General features: G+C 35.6%; 1 protein-coding gene across 1 annotated transcript in view; it reads right to left on the bottom strand.

Moving 5' to 3' along the window:
- LOC131667559 (neural cell adhesion molecule 2-like) overlaps window positions 1–24134 on the bottom strand; it is a 95043-nt gene that overhangs the window by 4156 nt on the left and 66753 nt on the right. Inside the window, exons 3-5 of the mRNA XM_058941045.1 lie at window positions 19197–19360; window positions 1417–1572; window positions 496–829 (exon numbers count right to left, since the gene is read on the bottom strand). Coding sequence (XP_058797028.1) covers window positions 496–829; window positions 1417–1572; window positions 19197–19360 — 654 coding nt within the window. The remainder of the gene's footprint in view (window positions 1–495; window positions 830–1416; window positions 1573–19196; window positions 19361–24134) is intronic.

The raw sequence follows: 24134 nt of genomic DNA, 5'->3' as shown, positions 1-24134 counted from the left end.
AAGGATATACAAGTGACAACATTTTATTTGTTTACCTTCACTCATTATGAATATGTATTTCATAAAAGAGCTATAAATATATACATATATCCTTAGCTGTAATCGAAATAGGGAATAACAATATTGCTAAACTGATGTCGAATGACTCATTTGAGCGAATAATCAATTAAATAATATAATTGAAGCTAACTACAATTGATGACCTTTGCAAGGAATCGTTAACTACCCGGAGATTTTATTGAAATCAAAACTCTTTAAAAAGTTAAATAAAATCAATTACGTTATCATCAAAATATTTTTAACTTTTAATGAGCTTTATTTTATTTAATTTTTACTTATACTACTGTAATTGTGATAAACTCTAATTTCAAATAATTAACTTCAGATAAATGTTATTATATTCATTATTAGATAATTATATACTTCCTCAGAAATAATATATAACCAAATTACATAATGTAAAAAATCGATAAGTAAGTAATCAATGTAACTTACCTTCGATAACATGTACCATAACGTAGGCCTCTTTGGCATTACTTGGCGCGCAAGTATAGTTACCGCCATGAGTTAGTTGAGTCTTCTCGACCTCGAGTACCGAGCCGGTTTTCGTCAAGTCGACCCGTACGCCAGGCTCGGAATCGTAATTAATCATCCGCGCGTTTCTATACCAAAATACGTATAGCGGTGCCTCGGTTGCAGACATCAACTGGCACTCGAGACGTAGATTCGAACCTTGCTTTACGTGCAAATCTGGAGCACCAGGAATCACCGAATATGCCTCCGTTATACTTAGTCTTACAAAGTATTGTTGTACTGGCAATGAAGCCACCTGCAACGTAAACATCATAAAATATATAACTGACTTTGATGCTTCACAACGTATTTCAATTAACTATATTTCATACATATTTATTGACCATACATGTAACATACAACAATTATTCATAAAGAATGAATGTAATTTCTCATTGTAGCAAGTAGGAAACAGTTATTTGTGGCATATAATTAAAATTTGATTGACATTCAATTTTAAATTGTATCGCATTGTTTTGGAATATCGTAGACAATGCGCAAAACAGTCGAATGCACGACTATTTCTATGTATCTATTATTATTAACTTTGTAACAACGTTGGAATATCGTTATTAGTTGATTATCATTTATCAGCGCAAAGTAAAATCACATCTAATGTGTGTTTTTAACCATCAAAGTGAAGATGACGTGTACAGTCAAAGGATATTAGATCGTTTCGTACTTTCATTATTATAATTACTAAAAATACATCGCGTAAATTCATATTTCGCGTAAATAATTTCAGTTTTAATTACTCGCCACAAAGTTTATAAAACGAATAAGGAAAAAAGTACAAAATAAAGAATCTTCATTCCGAGATTGCTGAACTAAAAAGAAACCCACCTGACATTCGTAGAGACCAGCATCTTCGTGGGTGACTTTTTGTATCAACAGCGACCACTCGGAGTTCACGTGCTTCACCATAAATCTTTTGTCAACTGAGTGAGTGTCCTGGCCGACAGTTAGCAATTGCCTGTCTTTACGTCGGACCCATGTGACCTGCAACAAATATATAAGACTTTTAGTTACATACTTTCTTCTTGTACCACATAATGTTCTCTCTTTATGCGGACTGAATTTGAAGCTCAAACTGCAGTTGCAAACATTGATATAAATCCAATTTCGAACAATCATGATATCAGATTTCAATTTAAGCGGATTTAAAAATACAAAATTAAACATAAATTCTGTATTCAGGTTAAGTATTTTCACTCTGCTCTGAATTCTTTATCAAAGCAATTTGTAAATGAATTTTTAGCAATACACTTAAGTTCCTAAATTTACTTATAGAACGTTTGAAACTGCAATATTGCCTTCATTTCAATTACATCATAATCATATTATGAAAACAGTACGTGTTTATTGCACTGTTCTGTTAATAGAGAAAAGTGATGACTGTGAAGTGTTAATCGAAAAGAAAATAACCATACAAGCTAAGCATATGAAAGTTTACTAATTCAAAATGTATTGAATACTTAATTACATAGGAGAAATATTAACGTTCGTTTATTTTTAACTGGGACACAGACAATGGGTTGATGATCCTGAATGCGTACAGCAAACTTTTGCCGAAAATGCTCAATTTTGCTGAGTAATCCAAGCCTGCGCGCATACATTCATATAAGCCCCTCAATTTTCGCTTATATTTACATATGCGATCCGAAACAATCAGCCCAAATATAACGCTTGGTACGACGCGATTGACAAGTAGCGGCGTAGTCTCAACCTCATATTTAAAAAAAAACTTAATATATAAGCATTATTCTCTTATTTATTCACATTATTTCTAACGCACAGTACAGTCAATTAGTCATTCAGCCATTATATTTCAAAAGCTTAAAGTTATAGAACCTACTTTTATTATTAAGTGATCAGCTTGATAAGGTCAACGAAACTGATGAAGAAATGTTGCTGGAAAAATCAGGAGTAAATTTATTTACAGAACCCACATTACTGCAAAACCTGTGGAAGACTACCAAACACGACGTCGCGATGTGCACACTTCATATGCTCCGTCGTACGACGAGGCACACGAACAGTTATGCCACATATCTTTTATATGATCTTTACTCTGGAGAAACTTTGATGAAAAAGGTCCCACATAAATCCACGCAGGAGTAAGTGAAAAGTCCTGTCCATTTTGTTTGTACGGAAGGTAATGATCTCATTTTTTTTTCCAAGATGATTGCACTATGTTGAACGTTATCACACGTTTCCTAATAGCTCCTCTCATCATGTTTCTTACTTGCATCAACCAATACAGTCAAGAGAGCTATGCCTGAATCAATACAAAGCCTCCATGCAGAATGGCTTTGTGAAGTTTTTCGACAAGTGTTTCGACTTCTTAAATATGAGGATCACTACTGGATCCTCTCGGCTTTAGCTGGAACTCGCTTCAACAATTGAACACACCTGCTGAGTCTCCTCCTGGTTCTGAAAAAAGTTCTTTAATCCTTTTCTGACACTTTCGTTGATGATGGAAAAGCCTGTAGGCTGTGGTTGGTATCGTAGAATAATGTAAATCTTCTTTTCTTTAAACCGACTCGACTTGCTTTTCTCACTCCACTCTGCACAAAATTTTACATTTTACGGATTTCAAAATAGTATGTCTTTCTCCACACTCTCGAAGAATTTCTTTTCATTCAACTCGAAGGACCAATTGTGTGTTGCGCTATTTTGTTGGTAGGGAAAGGTGATGATTTTAAAGTATCCATCGAAGAGAAAATAATCACACATGCTAAGCGTATGAAAGTTCACTAATTAAAAATTTATCGAGTGCTCACAAAGTATTTGCACTCACGCAAGGAATCAATTAGTTAATACATTATGACATTATTCTATGTTCATGTTCACTAATCGTCTCAACCGTCTCTCATTTACGTAGGAGACAGATTAATGTTTGGTTATTTTGAACTAGGACGTTGATAGTTGGCGATGGATTCGTGATACTGGATGCATATAGCAAACTTGCGCTAAAAGTATTCAATATTGAATATGTTTGTGGGCGCACATTCGTAAAAATTTCTCATTTCGCGCATACATCTACATATGCGATCTGGCACAATTAGCACAAACAATAATTGCATCTATTATTTAAGAGAACTTTATCCATCTTAACTAATGAAATCACTATTACATTATTTCATCATTGAAGTTTTACCCAAACATTTAGATTATGGAGGAAAAAAACACCAGATTTAATGTCGTTTATGCTGCTGACAAAATATCATATGCCTGATGTGATAGTAATCGTCGTTGCTGTTTTCAATAAAAAAAAAGTAGAAATAAGAAAAGAAGTTACCACCTTTTTCATTAAACGCGGAACGAATATTGTTTTATCGCTCTGTCAGCTTAAGCGTATATAACCACGATGTGGCGGAGTTGAATCGATAATATCGTATACGCGCGTGATGCGACATACACGATAAAGCAAGAGAAAATAGAGGTGAGCTTGCGCCTCACATAAAGTACATTAGACGAACCTTGCTCGATATTGATCTCTTTATTTACCACTTCTATTTTGTTTTAACGTCAAACAATTACTTAACGCAAATAAGTATCGATTGCTCATTACTAGATACATAATTTTCAATTGACTCAATATCGAGTCTCTTTATTCCGTTTAAAAATGATGTACCTGATCATCATATTTCAAGTTTGATTTTGAACCAGTTAAAATGTTATTATAACGTTATATCGTCCAGTGAAGCATTACTCTTTGTGAAAAGTTAAAAGCAATTATAATTCTATACCGGTGTAAATTTTACCTACTATATATTGCTGAAACATTTTCATCTAATGTTTGTCTAATAAACAAAGTTGTCATGAGGGAGTATGATTATTTGTGCTAACATAACCTGATTATATAGCGCTAGAGTAACTAATTTTCTCTTCTAGGGAGTCGTAAGTCGAATAATTGTCTGCAATCCAAAGCTCCTGGAGGAAGGATAACGAGAGAAAGACGAGATATACGTAAAGAACGGTCTGGAATGTGCAAAAGGAGACGCTGAGACAAATGGAGAAATACATATGCTTACGTTCGTGTTTCAAGCCGTTATTCGAAGTTTATTTTAATCTAACAAAATATGTCAAATAATCGTAATCGTTCTAGTGCTTACCATATACCGATGTATATATATATAATCAACTAAATTGATTCATCACGTTTTTATCCAAATGACCTTTGATGATTAATATCCGTTCAAGTTATACGAAAAATACGATCCATCAAATATTAAACGTCAAAACATCAACACGTTAATATAATACAGCATAGATAAAATGTAATCACATTGCAAAAGTTAATCGTTGCTACATGATCTTTTCATTCAACCGGCAGAATTATGAGAATCCTTAAAGCATGTTGAGACAAAGGGAAAAAATAAATTAATCTAATATACGTCGAATCCAATATAACAAGACACGTATGTGTACTTAAGCCTAAGTCTGGGAATTTCCGTCGAGGCGAAAGTTATCACGCTTCCAAACCGAGAGAGAGAGCGAGAGAGTAGGCCAAGCGCACCTACAATGTAGCTTACCTTAATCAACAGAAAGTTACTGGTCACAGATGAGAAATGCTTCTTGGGTTCCAAAAGCTGAGTGAAGCTACTACTAAACTATAGAACGTTGTAGATAAACTAAATTGGTCTATCTTTGGTATAAAGGTGAGGAACGTTTATATAAAGAGAAGAAAACAAATAAATAACGCTACACAATCTAGCACCCTTGCAATTGCGCGCATCCACTGTAGAGTCTAAGATATTAGCCGAGGTTATATTGTTTTCGTGCTGTAATCACACGGTCGGTTGCTCGCGGCTGCTACTACTTTTTGTTCTTCACGTGGGCAGCTAATTAAATTGCCGCGAGCAAAAGAAATGATTACTTTGTTTAAACGCTTGATTGCAACAAACGCGCAGTAGTATCTCTCATCACCATCCCTCAGACTCGACATCGGATATTTTTTTTTAGACTTCCATCTTACAAGAATTATTCTACAGTCACTTGCAGTCTGCATTTTATAAATGTTAATTAAAAACAGTGCCGTATTTATTATTGGACAATGAAAATTTGCTGGAAAAAATTAAACGATTTAATTCGAACTCCTTAACGTAGGATATTTTAAGCTTGATTCTCACAATTTAAGAGTTACTATTCACTGCTGTAATTATCGCTATGTGAAGCAGGAATCAGAAAAGTTTCTCGGTGCCTAGGAGGGAAAGAGAGAGTGACACACAAAAGTTTACAAATATCGACACAATTTGGACAAACATTGTTCGTACCTTGCAGTGTGTATTTGAATGGGATATACAAGTCAGTGGTATATATACAAGGCAGCTTGGCTTACGTCCTCGTTTGATTTGCGATGTGCCTCAAGCGTTTGGACTCGGGAAAATTTTAGGGTGGTGTATACTACGCTTTCAAAATTACGTGAGTTTGCAAGGCGGAAGTACCGGGCTTGCCGACAACTTCGGCTTTGTGAGTGAGAGAGTACGGATTGTACATTTGCCAAGGCTGTTTTCCAACTAAAAAACCCTCAAGTTCTTGCAGTACATTAATTTCTTCAACCCCTTGCAAAATAGATTTTCAAAAATAAGTAAATACAAATGAGAATTTAGCGCAGTTATAATTGATATTCGATGCACAGCTCGTTCACGTTGATAATGAGTTTTCCCACTTCGATTTAATATCATACAATAGTCACATAGACTCGAGTGCTATTATCCTGAAATATTGGCGAGAGAGAGAGAGAGAGAGAGAGAGAGAGAGAGAGAGAGAGAGAGAGAGATATGAATTCACTCGTTTGCTTTTTCCGAAATTCGATCCAAGCTAGTTTCTAATCATATTGAGTTTCGTGGTTAGATAACGAGCTCAGCACACGTGTAGGACGAGTTTCTCTATCTCTCTCTCGTACAGAGCTTAATTGAGAAACGTGCATTCCACCAGCGCAGCGAAGAGAGAGAGAGAAAGAGAGCGAAAGAGAGAGCGAGAGAGAGAGAGAGAGAGAAGAGAGAGTCAGCTCGTTCTCCTTCTTAATCTTCAAAATGAGAATTGCCAGCGGGATCACGTAGGTTTGGTGTGCTATCACTTCAAAATCTTAACAGATATCGCTGCGAGCACTCTCACCGTCTCACGAGAGTGTGTTACTTCTTGCGCTTCCTTCCCGTTCTCCCTCGATCTCTAGCTACTCTGATGTTTCTTTTTATCCGACTTCATTTGACGACATGTGCTTTTCATACCGTTGCGTCGTATGGCTCTCTTACACCACTACTATACTACTGCTTCTCTTTCTTTCTCCGTCTGCTGAGGGGTCTAATTCAATTGTCTCGCTTAATCCGTGATTATGCAGTGCAGAAGGGCGTTGTACGCGAATGCAAATATGGGGACAGCTAAATGAAATCTTTAACGATGCCACATCGTGTGCTGTAACTACTGACAGATCTATCGTGAAATTTTTAGAAAAATTATTGTTTGATGAACAAATAAATAAATGCGATTGATTGATAAAAAAGATACTATCGTGTGGAGAGTACTATTAATCGAAAAAATTCATGTGTTAGCTTGACCGTAATTTCGACTGTGTAATTATTTGAGTCACAAGATCGATATACCATATAATGAAGATTGACAACAAAAGTACATGAAAATCCTCACACAAGGGTCCAAGTTACTTATATTTCTTTTAAGTACAATTATGTATATAATCCATGAATGCACAGTCCATGATAGATATTTTTATTCCAGAGACATTTTTCAAGTATATGACTTCGAGCAAAACCAGATAGGCAAAAAAATGGGAAACAAAGCAGCAGAGCTGCACAAGGGATGAACAAAAAAAAGGAGACTGCACTCTTTGATACTCTTTATCTACTGTCTCCGGTGTTAGCAGTTAGCCATTCACTCGTAACAAAACCAATCAAAGCATAATCGTTCTCGCCTGTACGGACATTGAGTTATCGACTGCAAAGATGGAGATGACGTTGGTACCTACCAAGTCTCCGGATCTACTTTTTTTCAAAAAAAAAAAAAGAACTATTCCACTCTAATATGAAACTTTTAAAAGTGGAAGATTGATCGAGCCTTGTAATGTCTACATTTTCTTTGTTATATACTTTTTTCACTTTATTGACAACTGACAATGCAATTTTAACCTTGATGTGAGAATTTAGTAATATTTGATTGTGTTCTTTATTCAAATCATATTAAATTATAGTTTTAATAGGCAGATCTAACCAGCTTTTAATAATTTGATTTGGTTAACTGTTAGAATCGATTTTCCTATTATAGGATATTTCATTTGGAAGCTATAGAAAATATCGCAATTTAGCAGTGAAATTCGAACTCAACATTCATATTGATAAAATTAACTTATTAGATACTTTTGTTTCAAAATACTACGAAAGGAATGTTTTGTTTCCAATTTTAACTTGAAATTCAGAAATGTTTCTTACATTGTTATTCACCAGTCATTTTTCTATGCTAAACAATGTTTCTTAATTAAGAAATATTATTTTTAAGTGGATATTTCCGCGTACGTTTTCAAATTTTTACTCGAATAATTAGCTTGGAAGAATTTTCATACATAACTCGAAATTTAAAAAAATGATTATAACACGCTGATTTATCAGTGTTTATATTTATGCGATTCCAAAGCTAATTTTATGCAAAGACTAAGTTATCTGCCAATTAAAGTCGTTTATAATTTTTTAAAAAGATTCCCTACACTAAAATAGTATTTAAATCTATTTTTATCCATGCCAAAGATGAAATACATATATTCATATCGACGCTTAAAATTGTTCGATTGTTTATTGTATGTATAACTGAGAGCGAGTTGACTAAACGTTTTCGCATCGTCTAATATTGTTTGCTTATGACTATAGACATTTGATTATGACAAAAACGAAACCATAAATAATCAAATATGAAACAGCATTGATTATGCAACTGAAAAAGAATTTTGAGAAATTTAAGCACACGAATTCGTTTTAAATAAATAATATTCTCTCATTTAAGTTTGGGCTATACGCATACCGTGTAAGTATGTAGGTGCGTATGTATGTATGTATGTTTACATTAATAAAGTAATTAATTCTTTTATTTTTTTAAATACACAGATGAAAAAAACAAAAATGTCCTGAACCGGGAACAAGATCTTACGTACGCGAAGGATTTTGATGCGCTGAATCCAAATCCAGCATCAGAATTAACCCTACACGTCAAGGTTTCGAGATATCCGTACCTATAAGGGCGAAAAACACGATTTTTAGCTATAGTCCTGGCTATTTACTATAACAATTAATTTTTTTTAAACGGATAGCGCTGTTTTAAAGTAGAACTGTCATCATACAAAATCCTCCCTCCAAATCTTATACATCTTTTGTTTCACTGAGATATCAACGATTGAAATTTAAGTATTTTTGAAATTTCACTAGTACCAGGAAAACCCGGCAAATTAAGATATGTTCTATGAGACATAGAATCTGTATTGAATGTTAAAACTACTTCAGAACCTCAAAGTTTCTAACCTCAAAATGTAAAAAAGCACTATTTACTTGTTAGACTTGAAAAGAAAATATGAAGAGGAAAATATCTTTATATCTCAAGGTATATCATATTCCCTGAAATTTCGGATCATCTAATCTAAGGTTATAGGATTCATGGGTTAAGGAAAGTGGGATTTAGGGGTTTAAGGATATAGATTCGTAGGTTACAGGGTTCAAGTGTTAAGGACATTGGTATTTAGGGGTTTGACGTTATACGCTCAAAGAAGATGTAATCCGACATTTGAGGAAATACGATAACCTTCATATATAGATATTTTCCTCTTTGTATCTTTTTTTCAGGCCAAGAAGTAAATAGTGCTTTTTTACACTTTGAGATTAGAAACTTTGAGGTTCTGAAGTAGTTTTAACATTCAATATAGATTCTACGTCTCATAGAACATAAATATACTATATCGGTTCATAACTTCATTTACCGAATTTTCGAGGTACTAGTGAAATTTCCAAAATACTTCAATTCCCATCTTTGATATCTCAATGAAAAAAAACATGTACAAGATTTGGAGGGAGGATTTTGTATGATGACAGTTCTGCTTTAAAACGGTGTTATCCGTTCAACAAAAAAATTATTGGTGGTAGTAGATAATCACAAATATAGCTAAAATTCATATTTTTCGCACTTATAGATTAGAATATCTCGAAAACCTGACGTTTTAGGTTGATTCTGATGCTGGATTTGGATTCATCGCATAAAAATCCTTTGGATATGCAAGATCTCATACTTAGTTCAGAAATTTGTCGGCCTGTGATATTTTTATCCTTACATTTTATAGTGAAGAAGTAAAGTATAACTGCTTTTTTTTTCTTAGCCTCTATATTTTTCATCTGAAAAGTTTAGAAGTTCACTTCACCTATTACTTTTGAAAGTTTTAACAAATCTTAGTTTTATTTGGAATTTTTTAATCTGTATAATGAGTCAACAATAATTATTTGAACGAATTTTGAATATATTTATTTTATATGTCTGTATATTACTTGTCAAGTCGAGTGAGAATATTATGTTTGAATGAAAATTGCCAATGAATAATTCACTAATATTTTAAAATCTTAACCCATATATTTTACTAGACAATAAGGCTTGGAATCAAGTAAAAATTTAAAACCTTGGTGAGAGAATTTCACTTGTAAATAGATCTTTGACTTGAAACCAAAGTAAAATTTTCAAGTAAAATTTGTAAACCAGACTTCATGCAAATTCATAAATACTATTTTAAGATGAAAAGCTAAGTAAATTTCTGTTCAATAGAAAATTGTGATGTAATTGAAAAAGAAAGTGAAAGTAGGTTAGTATGCGAGAAAGCAAAAATTTCTTAAAGCATTGCTGAGAAAGAAGCAATATCTTGAGAAACTGAATACCAATGCAAAATAGAACAAAAGTCTTAAGACTTTAAACTTTCGGAGACACTGTGGTGGAGCAGTTACGTGGAATACCAAAGTACGCAAGTAAACAAAAGGGCGTATGTACCAAGGGAACCATATCTAAAAGTAAAGATATAGGCTCTCAATCACGTAATATTTAACGATAAATTTATCAAAAGTGATTTGAAACAGAAATGTTAGTCATAAAATTATAATTTAAAAAACGCCAAATTCTTTCAGACTGTAAATTTCAGTTGCCATTTCAATGCCTATTCGTGAATTTCTAACAGAGAATCTCGTGGTTGAAGGAAACATTTCTCCCTTTCACAAAGCATTCCACAAGCGAAAAGAAAAAAATGAGGGTCGGGGGAGAAGGAAAAAACAAGACGCGAAAAGAATGGTACGACAGAGCACGAAAAATCGGAACAAGCGTTGGGTTTTGGTTATGCTACGAGAGCTGCCCTCATCCTTTGCTCTGAAGTCTCTCTCTCTCTCTCTCCTCTCTCTCTCTCTGTCTCTCTCTTACCCCTCTTTCTGTCCTCGTCTCCTCGTTTCGCAGACACGTACGAACGTAGAGAGCGAAGTCAACTCGGACGAAGTCATCTTTTATTCATGTGCGTCCTCTTCCCCCCTCCCTTCGTCTCTACGCGGAGCGGCGCGTGGTATGTGCTCCTTGACGTACACAGGGATTTTCAAGTAAGTACCTTCGCTTCGGATAAACTTATATCGCGCACCTTGTTGTTGCTCGCGCGCCCGGCACAAAAGTTGTAAAGCTCCGGCTGCGCGCGAAGTCGCGGTGTACGTTGAAAATTTCGCAGCTACAGTCTCTGCGCGGAGTAGTACCCGCGTGTCTACTATTCTTCTTGTTCGCGTTTCATTTTTTTTTATATACGCTCAACTTTTTTCCACGGGCTCACATTAGTTAGTTAGTACCTACAGTATTGACCGCAATTTGCAAAACTTTTTCTTCAATCTTTTTTAATCAACTTTTCTGGAGCTACTGGATTATTCAACGAAAGTATTTGTGAAGGGAGTACGTTTTTCGTAAATAATTTGAAATTAAGGTGCTTGTTAGAAAAATCTCTTATTTACTGAAGGGTCAGTTAAAGATAGTTTCTATTATTAGCACCGACTGTACAAAAGACATTTTATAAAACTTACTATTCAGAAAAAGAATGCGATGAGTTAAAATCTACATAGAAAATTCTACAACGAGAAAGCCCGGAAAAATTCTAATGAGAGAGATCAAGAATGTATCCGACGTTATTTTTCCCCCAGAGTGCAGCACTTTGCAAGTGTTTCATCGTTAATGCTAGAAAAGAAAGAAAGGTAACAGACACAAACTCAAAGCATGAATGTGCACAATGGCATCAAGTAGCATGATGCTGGAGAGTCTCTAAGCTGATAACTTATTTCCGTGGATAGGGCAAGGCACAACAAGGTCAAATAAAATTTCAAGAAGAAAGGAGTTCGAAACAACGATACCGTGAATGGGGTAGAAGGAACGTGAGTCTCCGGAGTGCAAAAGTGAATAACAACGAGGTAGCGGCGGCAAGAAAGGAAAAGAAAGGTTGCTGCGGAAACAACGATGAGAAAAAGAAGCGGAAGAAGTAAGGTAACAAGCAAGGAGCAGCAGCAGGGGCGCTCGAGCTTTCCAATTTCAGTAAAAAAGTGTCGCGTGCGAAAAAGTGGCCTAATAATACCTATACTCCCTAGAAAAGTTCTCAATATGAGTGGCCTCGTTAGAAATGCCTCCAGCGAATCCTCTCTCTCCCCCCTTTCCCTCTCACTTCGAAGTCGAAGGACATACAGCAAGATTTTTAGCGGCCTGACTTGGCGTACGAAAAATTAGGATGAGATGTGGAGCAAAAGTCTATAAAATATTCTTTCGAGGTAAGTAGATTACGAAAGTCGAGGCGAGAGTGATGGGATTCGCAAACGCCAGCAAGCAAGCAAGCGAGTATTCACCATACCCCTGACTACTAGTTGAGAGAAGTGCAAAATGAGAAATTTTCATTCGCCTTTCCTTGCGTAAATAACAGGATTTATCTTCTTCCTCTTTTGCTTGGGAGTTTATCATACGGATTACATTAAGCAGCCGGACAACAATTTTACACACGAGCAAAAAACAAATAGTTGAGTGTTATTCTTACCAACAAAAAAGAACATATTTTATACGAACCGCAGAAATGTTAGGGAAAAAAATTTATAAAAACATGACCAGCTAGAGAGAAAGTGAGTGTATTTGCAATTGGAAAATATTAATATTCGAGCACACGCGCAAATACGGAAAAGTTCACTCAAGCACTTAGCCCGCGCACGGGCTATTTTTTTAATGCCACGCTACGAAAAAGGAAAAAAAAGGGGCGATAAAACGCGAGCAAGCCAGCTCGACGAATTAACGTTTGTTCCCAATCGAGCATTAAAATTGCCGAACGCATAACAACTAGGCTCGATCGCAAAAAGCAGCGCAACCGTGAGAGGATGGAGGGGGAGGAGACCGAATTTCACGCGAGAGTTGCACTCATCGATCGAGAGGTGGCGGTGGTGGTATAACGTTCTCTGCGGTGTCGCGGATACGCATAAAATATTCAGAAATATTCCGCGGTCGTTCGTCGATTTTCACGCGAAGCCTGCTGCCGCGCTCCCGGAAAATATACGAGGGCCGCACAACGGCAGCGGCCGCGTAGGTTTTGAAATGTGAATCAATTGGAGACCACGTGCGCGCAAAAGAAGAAGCTAGCAGCTCGATTGTGCGCGCCAAATAAAATTTCAGATTCCATCAGCCGAAGCCAGCGAGAGAGAGAGAGAGAGAGAGAGAGAGAGAGAGAGAGAGAGAGAGAGAGAGAGAGAGTGAGAGGGGAGGAAGGACTGCACGCGCGAAGAATCTCGTCGAAGCTAGCCTTCACCTTTTGTCGGCCAATCAGCATAAATTTTCAAGCGCGGGCTTCGCAGCTAGCTACCACGTCCACTTCTCAATTTGATCAACAGTATATTCTGCATCTCTTTTCATGTCTGCGTATGTTTACTAGCACGCGCTAGACGCTTTATTCTCAAATCGAATTATATCCTTTTTCAGCTAAACTCGGCTCACCTATCATGAAAATTCGGCTATCCGAATCATGAAAACTATTCTCCCGCGAGTTTCCTAAAATACCAATCGGGATTACGATGTTCGCGTCAATTTTACATGAATAGGTTGCATGGATTATAATAGCTGTGGAGCGCGAATAAGAGAAAGCTCTATACTAAACTGCACCAATTCCCAATGCAAATTCATTTCCGAAAGTCATATATGAGGTTACATTTTGTATCACTGTACATTTTGTCGACATCTTTTGTTCGCTCCGAAATTGTTCTATTTAGTAGTACTAATCTATTTGGCGGGCTTTGCGCTCATGTTCTTTTACGTTTTTCTGTTATTTATTACGTTATTTAAACCTTTGACATGCCGACTTAGAAATAAAAATAGACTATATACATCAATAATCATTAATTAATAAAAATAGAACTTTACCTTATTTTTTCACAAAAATCGATAAAGTGTTACTCATTTCAAGATAGATAATTATCCAAAAGACTAATTCAACCTACAATCGATAAAGCTATTATACAACACTAAAGTTTACATACTCAATAGTAGTGATTATGGCTCCAATCGTATATTAGTATGAGTAATACGATTAACATTATGAGCTTTTTGTTGCCTCTATGAAAATACCCATAGATATTCTTTAAATTTAACGTGGTTAACGATCTGATAATTTGTTTCCGTTGCTCGCATACTTTTCAATTTATAATGTACAAAAGATAAAAATATGTTCTCCTCTATTTTATTCTATTTATTTTCTGTCTCTCTTTATCAAATTATCAACGACAAAATTCATTTCAGTATCACAGATGGTTATAAAATTAATGATTTATAATGATAATTTCAAAACATAATGTCTTATGATTTCGAAGCGATACATTTTCATTCTTGTAGACTATTATTCATGTTAATTATTTATAAATTGAATTTACTGCCAAAAACAATCTCACACTTATAAATATATAATAAAAATATTTCAAAGTAAACGACAATTCAAGATTTAACGGTCTTTTTTAGCATCAACCAATCACAACGCTGGATATCGATAACTCATCATTTTTCAAGATAGGAAAAAATAGGATAGTGGAAAGGCTTCTCAGAATTGAGAAGCGTGAGCGTTGAAACTTAGTAACCATAATTTAATAGGTCAATAAAATTGAATATTTATTATCACTTATCCGCAAATGAATTTATAATACCATACTACTCCGAAGCAAAAACTATTAGTCGAATAATGTCGGCGTCGTCTTTTGTTTCAGCTTGACGATTCTTAATTTATAGGTTGAGCTTTGGCGAAGAGTTTTAGTCAATCTGCACTTATTTTCTATATATTTGACGTGAATTTATAGATAAATTCTATGACGCTGATAACAGAACATAGCGTAATGCCAATGACTTTCATCAGCACACGGCGTGTTATTTCACGGCTCGTCACACGCGTGTCACTTCCAATGAATTCTCCATGCTAGCACGTGACTCGACCTAGTCGTTGGTTGACTACGCGCTTGACGCGGCGCGCGGTCGATGGCAAAGATACAGCAAAACAATGCGATGAAAAGGCATAGGTCGAATTATGCAACTGCGTGTTCGCGGACTCGCAACAACGCTGACGCGTTTCAATTTTCAGTCGCGAACCAATTTCCCCGCACGCAGACCTGCAAAAAGCGCGTGCACGCGGTATAATCACACGCACGTACAGACATCGAGATTTCCCAAAAACAGGCTTGCTAATCGAGAGTGCGGGAATCCCTGGACGGCTCCATAATACATGCGTCCAGTGCGCCAATTAAGCCCTGGCGTATTCATTGATAGTTGATGAGGCGCGATTTTCGCCGAAGCGCGAAAGCTCAATTGTTGTTGCTCGCTGAGTTTTCGATGGGTATTTGCGTTATTGATGGTCCGTACGGGTATACTATGTGCTGTAATTTTCTAGCTTACTCCCCGGTGTAGATGTAAACTCGATAAACTCCATTTCGCTTCCCCCTTTCTCTCGCGAGTACTTGTAACTTTTTTACTAATACGCAGTTGGCCAATTGGCTCCTGACGGATAACAATTTATAATATTTAATCTATTGGCGAACAGTGCGCTTTTCATTTGTCAAATATTTATTCACCTCTTCTGTTTTTTACGCCTGCTCTTGTTTATTTATCTATGATTTTATTTCACTTTGTCTGCTTAATGCGTACAAATTTTACGATTATGATACATAAGTGCTTGTAATTTACAGTTAAACCAGCAATCACTTATTGTCATTTAGACTCTCCCAGCTCATGAAAGTAATGTGACTTCTTGTGTGTGAAATTTGAACAGTCAAGCGTGAATTGACCTACTTTCCGTCGTAGTTCAACGATTGAATATACTTTATCTCACAAAAACTTACACATTCGCCTTTGAAAAGAGAGAAAAATAATCTCAACTCACTCTCTCCCTCTCTCTCTCCCTCTCTCTCTCCCTTCCTCCCTCCCTCCCACTTTTCCTCTAAATAGCTTTCTTTTTTTGCTCTTCGAGGGAGATAAAGATAAAAATAGGTAAGGTAGACAGTAACTGAAGTGAGAATCACGCGAGAGAGAAAAAGTGAGAGAGAGAGAGAGAGGGACAACCAAGCAAGAATAAAATAAGCAGAAAATGAGGTTGTAAAGAAAATTAATGACAGCGCAAGATCGAGTTGAAACGAAGGCGACGTAGTCTAAGAATGGTAAACGGAAGGTTGAGAGTAAGGAATAACAAGGTGGCACGGAGGAAAAAAATAATGTAAAAGTAGATAAAGAACGTGAAAAATAACACAAAAGTGTTGCGCATGAAGACGAGGTTGGGGATAAATAAAGAAGGTTACGATTCAGTGACAGAGAGGCTGCTGCTGCGCCCACAGTAGGCAGCGGAGGAGGCAGAAGAGGAAACGGAAATTAAATGAGAATCACGTGCGAATGCGTGCGAATCGGCCGGAAATGAAAATTGGATGGCTGTGCCAGCTTTCTACCACTCGCGGGGATAGGAGATTTCCAGATACTAGACGCTCGTACACTCGGATAAAACCGCTGAGAAATGAAAGGCGGGGGGTAGGAAAGTAAAGGACTTTAAGAGGGAGAGAAACAAGTTAAAAGGAGATCTCAAGGGCGACAGAAACGTTTTGCGAACAAAAATTGGATGGAAGATTAAGAGACAATAAAAAAAGAGGTAAAAACAAGATAAGGAAGAAATTCTGAAGAAGAAAGGAAAAATCTTGGTTTACCTACGCCATTTCAAGTTATAAACGTACTAGACACACTTCACCGTTACTAATGAGGATATCCTGTGTCACAATTTGTTTCTTATATTATTATTCCAAGTACAGCAAGCCATCTGCCTGCCTGTGTTTATTTTTATTGTGAATACCTTGCTTGCTAATCTCAAAGACATCACAGCCAAGATATACATATCTTCATTCGCGTAAATTAACTCGATGAGGAAGCATCGTTTAAAGTAACGGAATAAAAATTAGTTAGGGAGGGGAGGGGGGGGGGTAGAGAAACAGAGTCGCAATTACAAGCTATGGCATTACTTGGAAACTCAATCCGCAAACGTCTATATCAGCACCTGAAGAGATCGTTGGAGCTTCGATTGGCGGCAGCTGGTCACGTCTGTCGTTGCCGCAATTAGAGTCGCCAGAGTACCGCTTCATCATCGATCTTAACCTTGTTGCAGGCTAGCCCAGCCCAGCTTTGCGCTACCTTGCTATACTGTAGAAGTTTGCCGTGAATGAGGTTAAGTTCAAGCCCAACTTAGTGTATCTCGATTTGTTTACGCGTTCTCGCTTTGCAATCTTTCCAACTAATTCAATCTTGCGGCTGAGAAACTACACGAATTCGGCTGGCATACTTGCCCGATTCGTGAGTTCTTCCCCTGTGTGTGTGTAGGTGCGTTTTAGCCTCTTATCTTCGTTTTTTCTACTTGGGTTGCTAGGTGATTTATGCTTTTGGAAATTCATGGAGTGCACTTTATGTGTTATTTTATGCGGCGTATAAACAGTAAATGCTTTCAGAGAAGTGCTACAAGGATCAGCAAAAAATAATTAGGTGTTGATTAAATGATATGATAAGCAACATAATAGTTGTGTGCATAACGTTGCGTAGGGCAGAGGTTTGTGTGGTTTCGATTTGAGTGTTTATTATTTTGGATGGTATTATTACAATGGCTTCTCTTCGCAACGAAACCAAATATTTTGACGCTCTAGAAAGTAAAAGACAACTCGTCTATGACTATCAATACCGAAAAATAAGTCTCACGTTTGTTTTTATTAGTATATTTTTATTTTTATCGCAGGGACGCAATCAATTGGAACGAATTCGCGACTAAAAATGTTTTCTTATCGTTACGTGGGTATACTAAATGATCTTCGCTCTTATTAATTTGTTTATTATTCGTGATTTACCAACTGATGTGGTTGATTTTAGACAAATTATCAATAATGCTAATTGCATCTACATTCATAAAATTTAGATCAACCCAATAATTTAAATTATTCGAAACAAACATGATTTCACTATCAGATAGCTCACTGACATTTTCATGATAAACATAAATTATTTTTTAGTAATGAAGAAAGTTTTGAAGTTTAATGTATATAAAAAATCTCTTATCGCACTAATTATTCTCAAAAGTTGCATAATAATAGTAGAAGATATCTATTAGTTTGGTAACCTGAATCATCAGCGAGTGAAAGGGTCATTGCAGCTGGTTAAACGGTAAAAATAAAAAAATTTTCTCAAACTTGACGTAAATCCTAGCAATGCGACGCATTCACTTGGTTGTCGGCAAATCCGAGTGTGCGAAGCCAAGCACCAGAGGATGACAAGAGATAAAAGTGGAATTTCTCACGTCGAGAACGCGCGATCCACAGATTGTGAAGGGCTCAAAAATAATTCCGTACCTCGTGTTCTTCCGTCCGTCGCGTCTTTTTTTTCAACTGCCTCGCCGCACGTGCCGAGCGAACATGTTGTTTTTTCTTTCAAGAGGCCGTCGAGCACGCTAACAAGTTTAATCCTGGCTACCTCGACGTGTGCGATTTTAGTAAACTACCGAAAAAACTTTTTGTTTTACAAAGATTTTTTTACTTTAGAGTAATGAATAAAAATTGCATCATTATTGAATTATCAATTAAAACTTCGACCAACAAAACATTAAATAGTTTGAGTCAATATCTGGTCAGACAACGATGAAAATTCACATACTGCAATAATAGAAATACATTGATTGGAATAGGTTAGCTAATTAATGAACGAACTTCTAAATATTAAATATTTTAAATAATCAAAATTACTTATTTTAATCTAGATAATTCAGTATGAATAAATTTTTTGCAATTTTTTGCATATCACGTTCATTAACTTCAGTTGTATGAATTAATTTATAATGAGAATTTGACGCAGTCGGGTGGTGGTACAAGCCATTGATACTGATTGAATCTACAATTAATTATGCTTCAACCATATTCCTCGATATTTCTCTCATATTCCAAATATGTAATATGAATTTGGGAATTCGCAAATAGTATGTGAACGTGAATACAAAATGGTGAAATATATATACTGCTATAAAAGAAGTCATAAAAATCCCAGATCAATTCAAAACTTACAATTCCTGCTCCGGTATTTCGTACTTTGCAGGGAAGTGTCGCAGTGCCCCCTTTTTGTGCTAAAACGTCTTTGACCATTCCTGGAATTTCTTGCTCCAATCGGTATCCTTTTTCTTCGACTGACATAACGTTGTTTGCGTTTGTATCTTGTTTTGCTTGTGCTTCTGAAAAATAACAATAGATTTCTTTTTGTATTTTTTTTTTTTTTTTGCATATCCGTTAAGATGATAATATATAAAAGTTGATATTTTTCTCGCTTTGGTGACTTATTTGATCTTTTGTAGGTGAAAAGAAACATTTCACAAAAGAGACGACTAACAGAAGCCGTATAAACAAGGTGTATTTTCCATGCTTTAAAAAAAAGAGTCATATCACGACAGAAGTATGTTTTTTTAACATTGTATTTTTGTTAGGCGCGGACATACAACGAGCGACAAAACAACTGTGAGAAAGAAAGAAAGGTAGTGCAACCCACAGATCCACATAAATATTGCTTGCCATTTCCGCATTCCTGAGTTCTACGGTAGTAGAGTAAGAAATGCAGTGTTATCGTGCTTTTTTTTGGTATTGGTATTTTCCAATAATATTCTTTACTGATTTCGCTGTAGGATGGCGAGCGAATCAACTGCAGCATTCCTTTGATTACTGCAGAACTACGCCAAAAAGTCTGCAAGTTATTCTGCTCAAAGTGATAATTTTTTATAGTGTCCTCTTAACGGCTTGTGAATTTTTCGAGTTGCTTCGCTTTTATTACTTTGTCTCTTATCTAAGTGAGCTATTTTTCTATTTGATAAAAACCGATATTCCATTGTTTTGTTACCAAGTCATAAAGTTGTTTGATTCGAAGCCATTATTATATTGTCACATAATGTGCGCTATTAAACAACAGAATTAATTTGATAAGAAATTCATATTATTCTTAATTATATTTATACTTGTGGAGCAGATGAATCCGAGTTTAATTTTGTTAAAAATGAAATATAGAATATTGCTAGAAAATTCTGTAATGTTACGCTTTCATCGAACGTTTTAATATCAATTTTCGTTAATATCACTACGGAATTTCACGATAATAATTAATAATTATTATTTTCTAATAATATTTCATGGTCTGATTTCATGTAAAATATTTTCACAATTGAGTACAAAATCGATTGCAAGACGTATCGTCAGACATAAGATTATTCCGTTTGGTCCTCAACTCGAGTAGGTACTAAAATATCAAAGGAAAGATATGAAAACATTCGCAGAAAGTGATAGCACGAATTTAAATTGTAGATTCGAAGGCTATCATATGTACTTACATGTACACATATACCTATATCATTTTTTATTTGTTCCCGCCAGAGTATAATACCATTTCAGCGTGTGCTCGGATAATTTCAAGTAAAAACATTCAATTTCCTCTCTGGAATCACACTCCTCAGTCGGACACGCCCAAGCACCGCACGTACTACACTACTATTCTTTTCGCGCAAGCTCTTTCTCTCTCTCTCTCTCTCTCTCTCTCTCTCTCTCTCTCTCTCGCACACGGACCGGATAATTGTGTTTGCTCGAGAAACAAAACGACTCTAACCTTTCGAAACGGAAAAAAAGAAGTAACAAAGCAGCAGGTTTATATTGGTTTCGTAGTAGAGTACAACGAACATCGCGATTTTAGCGGCAGCAGCATCAAGGTATGAAGAAGTTCGGCAGATGAGCGTACGTGTACGCAGATAGACAAAGAGAGAGCGAGAGAGAGAGAGAGAGAGATTAGGAAAGGGAGTAGAAATAAGAGATAGAGAGGGTAGGAGAAGCACACACAGCCCTCTGACGAAGTTATTCACTTAACCACTTAGAGGGGCTGGTGGCCGCGTGCGCTTATACGCATTATCGTCGGAATGGCGGCTGCATTAATTACAGAAAGGTCGCGCGCCCGCGCCGAGCAACTAGAGAGGTGAAAATTGTCATTAACTTCGACCGTGGCACTTGCGCGCCTCTAATGGCGCAATAGTTGCGCACATAGGGGCTTTCTGGAGCTTCTACCTCCCCTCTTTCTTCCCTTCTCTCCCTCACTCTCTCTCTCTCTCTCTCTCTCTCTCTCTCTCTCTCTCTCTCTCTCTCTCTCTCTCTCTCTATCTCGCTCTATCTCTTGCTCTCGGCCACGTGCGGCTACAAAGGTATGCCTGGGCAACGTTTAGCCAATTTGAGACTGCTACACATACTTCCCACCCATTTCTCTCTGTTAATCTCTCTACGTCTAGTTTCCTATTTTAACTGCTGTGTATGCTTGATTCATGCCTGCTTGTGTCTATTTGTACTGCCAACTAATTCTCCGCATCACTCTCTCTCTCTCTCTCTCTCTCTCTCTCTCTCTCTCTCTCTCTCTCTTGTCGCTCACTCGCTTGCTTGCCACTTGCTATTAACTAACAGCATACGTGAGGCCTCTTTCAACCCCTTTTACAGTTCAATCAATACACTTTTCGTTACGAACGTCAAATAGTAATTTACTGAAATCTACATTTTTTTTTGTTCTCATTTGAAACGAACGTCGCTTGCCTGTAAAAAAAAGAGGAAAATAGTATGAAAGTTACCGTGCCCCACTGAATAAACAAAAGAAATTGTCCGTTAGTTTTTTTTTTTTTCGAGTTTGAACGGCTGGAACTATATAAGTAAGCCGGGTTTTTTTGATTCTCAAACTTTTCCAACGCTGTTAATTTAAGAATCTTTTTTTCATTAAAGTTTGTCTGCTTGGCTGACAAAAAAATATATATAACTGTATTCTCCTATTCTCGGCCGCGTCGAACTCTCTCTGGTAGTCTAGGCGACTCGGCAAAGTCCTCTCGAATAGTTCGGGCGCTCCAGCTATCGTCTCACGCGATTTCAGCTTAAGTGAAAATCGTCCGCCGCAAGCGTCTTTACCTGATAGTTAAACTCTTTATTTCGCGGCTGGATAAGGTTGCAACTTTTTAAAACTTTGAACGCCTTGAAATTGCTATAATAAATGTTAGTTTGGTTCCCAAAAAGAATATTTTTGGTTTTCTTTAACTATGACAGTCTTAACTAAATTAAAGTAAAATAGAAATTAAACAGACTGTACCATTAAATCTAATAAGACGGTCCGATTTATAGGTGTAATCTTTGACCATAAACTGAGATTTAAACCACAAATTAATAAAGTGATAAGTGGATGCGATCGAGCCCTCAATTATCAAATATCTTCGAGGAATTTGGTGGAGCGCGGATTCCATTACTGTAATCACTTTACACAAAAGTTACGTCAGAGCAATCACAGATTACTCTATGGTCATTCCTGTATCTACTTGCCCACAACAAAGAAATTAGTTAAACAACTTGAGCAAATATAATACACAGCGATAATATTAGCATTAGGATATAGGAAATCTACTCCTATCAATATTCTTATAGCTGAGTCAAAGTTTTCAACTAATAAAGAAAGAGTGTCCTCTCTTTCTCAAACATACCTAGGAAAAGTTACTATTAATGAAAGTCTTTTAATATATTAAAATGTCAATTTGTATTATCGAAGTACTCTATAAATATAAAAGAAAGCAAAAAAGACTATTTGAAACGTGTATAAATATACTTAAAAATAATTTTCCTCCTTTCAAAAAGTCAAATTGCGTATTTCATTCACTCACATACCTGTGAAACACTCACTACAAGTATATTATTTATAATAAGTATCGAGCTTGAAGTGACAAAATCAAATAATCCAATAAAATTTGGTTTAAATTACTAATGTAAAAAAGTATTCAAATCTACACTGATGGCAGTAAAGATAAAGTAAAGATGGAAGATAAAATTATGTATGATAAGTTTACATCTGCTTAAATCTAAATGTTACAAAATAAAGAAAAATGAATTTAATTACTTCCATCTTTACGGATGAATATGTATTGATAGGTAACGCTTTAAATATAACGAACACTTCATACCGGTGAAATATACGTTTTTTTACCTGCATAAAAAACCTTTTCAAAAGGTATTTATGTAATTAGAGTTGTGACATTTTATTCTTGTCTAATGCACTTTAGCTCTAGAATATTTTCAAGATAATTATCGCTTTAATTTTTAGATGTTCAAATTTGGATATAATATCTATAAGTAATGAATATTTTTTGAAGATTTGTTTAGAACGTACGATAACATATGCAAATTTCGTAAATATAGATGATATACTTCAAACAGAATATTCTGTGACCATAGTAGCATCATAACCAAAAATTCACTCGAAGTTCCACGTTTTGATTAACATTCAATACATGTTCATATGCGTTATATTAAGATTCCACGATTTTCAGCAAACTAATATGTCACGAATTACCTCCAATGATTCATTGAGACTTTAACAAAAAAGCGATGAATTTTGATATTCATTAACAGTTAATAAATGCCTATAAAGTTATTGTAGTCATTTTTTCAATCTGCTTTTTATGATGATTTTCAATCGATATTACGTGGCCTATAAGTTAGTTACGCAAGGTTTTAAAAATTAAAACTTTTAAATATATATATTTAAAAGATATATATATATATATATATATATATATATATATATATATATATATATATATATATATATAAAATATAACTTCTTTAAATGGAAACTTACTCAAGATATAAGCTACAAAATTCAACTTAAATTTCAGTGGTTTTTTACTTAGTAATCAGTAATTTAGAACCAAAAAAAAATAGTTTCTACCAATTTTTCTAACATTTAAAAGCACTTTCGGTCGATATCTAGCAAAAAAATAATTTAATACCTAGAAGGAATTTTTCATTTTACAAGTTTAGTTTTTCAATTGTACTATTTAAGTATACTATGAATGTTTATAAAAATAGGGACGTGAATTAAAATTCCTATTTAGACAATATAAAGTCAAACAAGAAAATTGCATAACACAAAAAAATTTGTAATGTAGAACACGAAAAACT

Source organism: Phymastichus coffea, unplaced genomic scaffold, assembly GCF_024137745.1.
Source record: "Phymastichus coffea isolate CEN01 unplaced genomic scaffold, Cenicafe_Pcof_1.1 PCOF00068, whole genome shotgun sequence".
In the NCBI taxonomy this organism is placed as follows: Eukaryota; Metazoa; Arthropoda; class Insecta; order Hymenoptera; family Eulophidae; genus Phymastichus; species Phymastichus coffea.
This window is presented reverse-complemented; position numbering and strand designations above follow the sequence as displayed.